The 4,244-nt window shown below is 53.3% G+C and overlaps 1 protein-coding gene across 3 annotated transcripts in view; it reads left to right on the top strand.

Moving 5' to 3' along the window:
* The window catches only part of GABBR1 (gamma-aminobutyric acid (GABA) B receptor, 1), a 27,022-nt gene that overhangs the window by 4,601 nt on the left and 18,177 nt on the right, over positions 1 to 4,244 (top strand). For all 3 annotated transcript variants that reach the window (XM_010854001.1, XM_010854018.1, XM_010854010.1), the window contains exons 4-6: positions 2,305 to 2,439; positions 2,819 to 2,989; positions 4,035 to 4,136. In XM_010854001.1, the coding sequence (XP_010852303.1) occupies positions 2,305 to 2,439; positions 2,819 to 2,989; positions 4,035 to 4,136 (408 nt within the window). The remainder of the gene's footprint in view (positions 1 to 2,304; positions 2,440 to 2,818; positions 2,990 to 4,034; positions 4,137 to 4,244) is intronic.

The raw sequence follows: 4,244 nt of genomic DNA, 5'->3' as shown, positions 1-4,244 counted from the left end.
CCCAGAAGGCCCCAGAGACTTAAGGGTTTGGGGGAGAGTGAAAGAGCACAGGGGTGGGTGAGCATCTGGTGATCTTACACCTGGGGTGGACTGGGCATTTATAGTCGTTCTTTAGAACAGCAGTGTACACCTAGAAATACCTGTGTGAGGGAGGAGGGGGCAGAGGTGGGGCTGAAGATGGGATGCTTGAGTAGGAGAGGGTACAAGGACTCTTCTGGAACTTTGAATCTCTTCTGACACTTTCACAGTGATTCTCAAACTTCAGTGTACCTAAGCCTCACCAGAGAAGTTTGTTAAGAATCCAGATTCTAATTCCTCGGTCAGGGATGAGTCCCAAGGGTCTGCATTTTCACCAATAAAAATCTTATGTGGCTAACCCCAGGATGCCTATAGGAAGGGTAGCAGGACACAGGAAAAGAACTAGTTAGTGTAGGAGAGGCAGGATGAGAAAGAGGGTCAGATCCCATGGAGGAGTCAGTTTAGAAGAATGGTAATTGGCTATGGGAGTGGGAATCTGGGGAGAGGGACAGGGAGGGATGGGTGCAGGCTTTAGGATAAGGGATCGTATGGGGAGCTAGGGGAGCCCTGGGTGTGAGCTCCAGCTCATCCACCATGACAGGTGATTCCCTGGAGGTGTTGGGGAGCAGATGGGGACCTGAGAGAAGGGAGATGGAGGAGAAAATAGCAGAGGCGGCGAGGGGGAGATGAAAAGGCAGACAAACTGGAATGTGTCGTTTCCTGCCTGCAAATCCGGATCCTTGCTCCTTGGGAGAGAGAGGAAAGGAGAGAGAGGAAGACAGTTCTGGTCTATTGGGGAGAGGGTGAGAATCATGTGGCCAAGGGAGTGTGCAGTGATGGATAGAGTGTGGAAGGGGGAAGGAGTGCAAGAGAATGTAGGGAAGGAAACAGGAAACAGAAGGAAAGACATTAGGGTCCTGTACATTGCCCTGTTTGTCCGTTTCTTATGTGTTCTTATATGTCCTCATGGTTCCTAATAACCTCCCCTCAGACAAGAAAGGGAGGACCACTGAGGACCCTTGGGAGAAGCTGGGGGCAGGATCTGGAGTGATAGATGCAGGAAGCTGGGACGTGAGGATGGTAAAGATACACAAAGATGCCCAAGTGAGAGGGATGCAGAACCTTCAAAACATGCAGTTGAGCAGGCACTGAACACTGCCCTTAGCAGGGGTAGGCCTGGGTGGGCAGCAGGGAGTTTCTATGGGCCAGCCTCCCCTGACTCCCCCTTCTCCAACTTCCCACCGTGTCCCAAATGTCAGGCCTCAGTGGGAAGTGAGCAGGCCCTAGGGGGCCTTCTTTATTTCCTTCTACTTGCCCTGCCCTCCATCACCCTCCCCAGTCCTCCTGTCTGTCCCCTCTGCCCTGGCTCCCCACTGGCTTCCATTTCTTCCCCGCTTCCTTTGGGGCTCCAGCAGCTTCTGAAATGTCATATTTCAGCAGGAGGGGAACAGGCAGTGGGAGCCCCACGGCTGGCTGTTCCTCCCCTCACTTCCCCTCCGCCCCTCTAGCTCTCTGCATTGTTTACTTTCCCAGCTCTGTCCCTCTCTTGCAGGCACCCCTGAAAGCATCTGGTTTCTCAAGCATCCCATTCTATTTATTCTCCCCAGCTCTTCCCTCATCCTTGTTTCTCCCCACCCCCTTCTGCCCCTGAATGTCTTTTTTTCCCAATGCACCAAATGTCAGAGCCCAGCAGGAGGGCATGAATCCACTGAGCCAGGACCCACTGGGGGTCTGTCCCTGTTCTCTCCTGTTTGTGTGTCTCTAGCCCTGATAAGAGAAGAGGGAAGAAAAAAAAACTAGCAGGTGGGAGAGGGAGTTTGCAGAGGTGAGGGAGGACTTTTCATAATATGGTTTTCAAAAGGCTGTCTGGGGACTTGGGGGAAAATTTATTCATATTCCTGCAGACTCTTTTCTACTCACAGGTGTTTGGAGCATAGAAACCTAAGGAAAAGGGGAGGGGGTCGTCGAGGGAAGGTGGGCTAGGGGGTGTCTGAGGATGCACTGAGAGGAGGGAAGGCAGTGTTTGCATGCACACTGGCAGAGGGCATGCAGGAGAGGGTGTGGGTAAGGTGCCAGGTGGGAGGCAGAGAAGGGTGTTTCACGAATGAGGGGAAAGGAGACTCAGGAAAGAGAAGAAATGGGGATAATGAGAAGAGATTCAGCAGGGGGATGGGTAACTAGGCAAGTGACTAGGTTGTTGGGGAAAAGAAGAGAGTAGGAATTGCAGGGAGGGGAGGAGCCCTGGGGTAGCTTTCCATCACCCCCTCCATCCTCGCCCTCGTGCAGTGTGACCCGGGCCAAGCCACCAAGTACCTGTACGAGCTGCTCTACAACGACCCCATCAAGATCATCCTCATGCCTGGCTGCAGCTCTGTCTCCACGCTCGTGGCTGAGGCTGCCAGGATGTGGAACCTCATTGTGGTACGCGGGGCCCTGAGGGCCAGAAGGTGGGGCTGTCCCGTCTTGGGCCATTTACAAAAGAGGGGGGTGTATTGAGGACCACAGTGGCCATGCTTCCAAAATCAGAGTCATTTGGAGACCTGAGCTAGTTGGCCTGCTAGCAGCAGTGGCCTGACAGGGCTGCAGCTGACCTGCTTACCATCAGAAGGAATGGAAGGCAGATGAGTGAAAGGGTACCCTGAGGGAGGGGGCTTTTGAGAATCACTTTTCCTTGGGCAGAAGTAGGGAGGCTTGGTGAGAGTGAGGGAGAGAAGCCCAGAGGCAGGGAAGGGTGGAAGGAGCTCTCTTAGTGAGGCTGCCAGGAACACACTGGGACAGAAGGCTGTCCCTCCTCTCGTAGCTTTCCTACGGCTCCAGCTCACCGGCCCTGTCGAACCGACAACGCTTTCCTACCTTCTTCCGAACTCACCCGTCGGCCACACTCCACAATCCCACCCGGGTGAAACTCTTCGAGAAGTGGGGCTGGAAGAAGATCGCCACCATCCAGCAGACCACTGAGGTCTTCACCTCGGTGAGGATGGATGGGGTGATGGGTGCCTGGGCTCAAATCCCAGCCCAGAGGGATGCGACACGGGATTCCTTTTGGGGGCAAAGACCTTGGTTCTTTATCAAGAGAGGACACATTCTGAGTGGGCTAAGTGCATACTCTTCCTGTAACCAGAGGAGTGAACCAGCTGGGTTTTCAGGACGCTCTCCAACTTTTTGATTTTAGGATCTTTAATTTTTCCCTGCTTTGTGCCTCTATCCCCCAGACAGATAGACTCCAAGCAACCCAGTTCTATTAAAGTAGGTTCATTTTAAAGTTGAAGTAAGATGAGGGAGAGAATATGAAACTAGAACCTGGGGAGGTAGTAGATTCCAGAGGCACTCCAGGGGAGGTGGTGGGCGTGTGTGATGGGAAGAGAGGGAATAGAGAGGGAGCCAGGGAGGAGGGAGAGAAGAGAGAGGCAGACAGACACGTGCATGCATGTGGTTCGTAATTGACGCGGAGGTGCAGACGTGCAGGGAGAGGTGGAGGGGGAAAAGGGAGACTTGAGGGGGGTAGAAAGGAAATACCTGGCTCTTTACCCGAAGAAGACAGTCTGCTCCCTCTCTTTAATTCTGTTCTTTGGGTCCTCTGTTCACTCTCATGTTCGGTGACTCTTTAATCCTCCCCCAACCTTCTCAGTGACTCAGGACATTCTCTGATCCTTTTGTCTATCTGCCCACTTGCCTCTTGAGGTTGACATCATCCTGCCTAGACCAGACTCTGCCTTGTCTTTTCCTGGTTCTTCTGTTTTCCTTTCCCCAATTGTTGCTGTCAGGCAGGGGTGGGGTGATGGGGTGACTTCCCTGGACTCAGAGCCTCAGGAGGGATTCACCAAGTACCTTCCTAGCAGGAAGCCATGTCCTAAGACCCCAGAAGCTCTCCTTCAAACTCTTCCCACAGGGGACAGAGCTGTTGGTTCAGAAAGGCTCTTCCTTTGTTCTGAGTATGTGGTCCCAGGTGACACCTCCAGGCTTTACTCCACTGTGCACCCTGTGCTTCCTCTGTTTGTTCCTCATCCCCTCCCAAGACTCTGGACGACCTGGAGGAACGGGTTAAGGAGGCTGGAATCGAGATTACCTTCCGTCAGAGTTTCTTCTCAGATCCAGCTGTGCCCGTCAAAAACCTTAAGGTGGGCTGGTGGGGGCTGGTGGGCCCAGCCTGTAAGGGTCTGGGTGGGGGGAACAATAGTGGGTGGGAAAAGAGGCAGACAGGGACGGGTTGGATTTTTTTTTTTTTT

The sequence above is a fragment of the Bison bison genome, unplaced genomic scaffold, assembly GCF_000754665.1.
Source record: "Bison bison bison isolate TAMUID 2011002044 unplaced genomic scaffold, Bison_UMD1.0 scf7180017853217, whole genome shotgun sequence".
Taxonomy (NCBI): Eukaryota; Metazoa; Chordata; class Mammalia; order Artiodactyla; family Bovidae; genus Bison; species Bison bison.
Note: the sequence above shows the minus strand (reverse complement) of the source record. Positions and strands in the feature narration are given on the sequence as shown.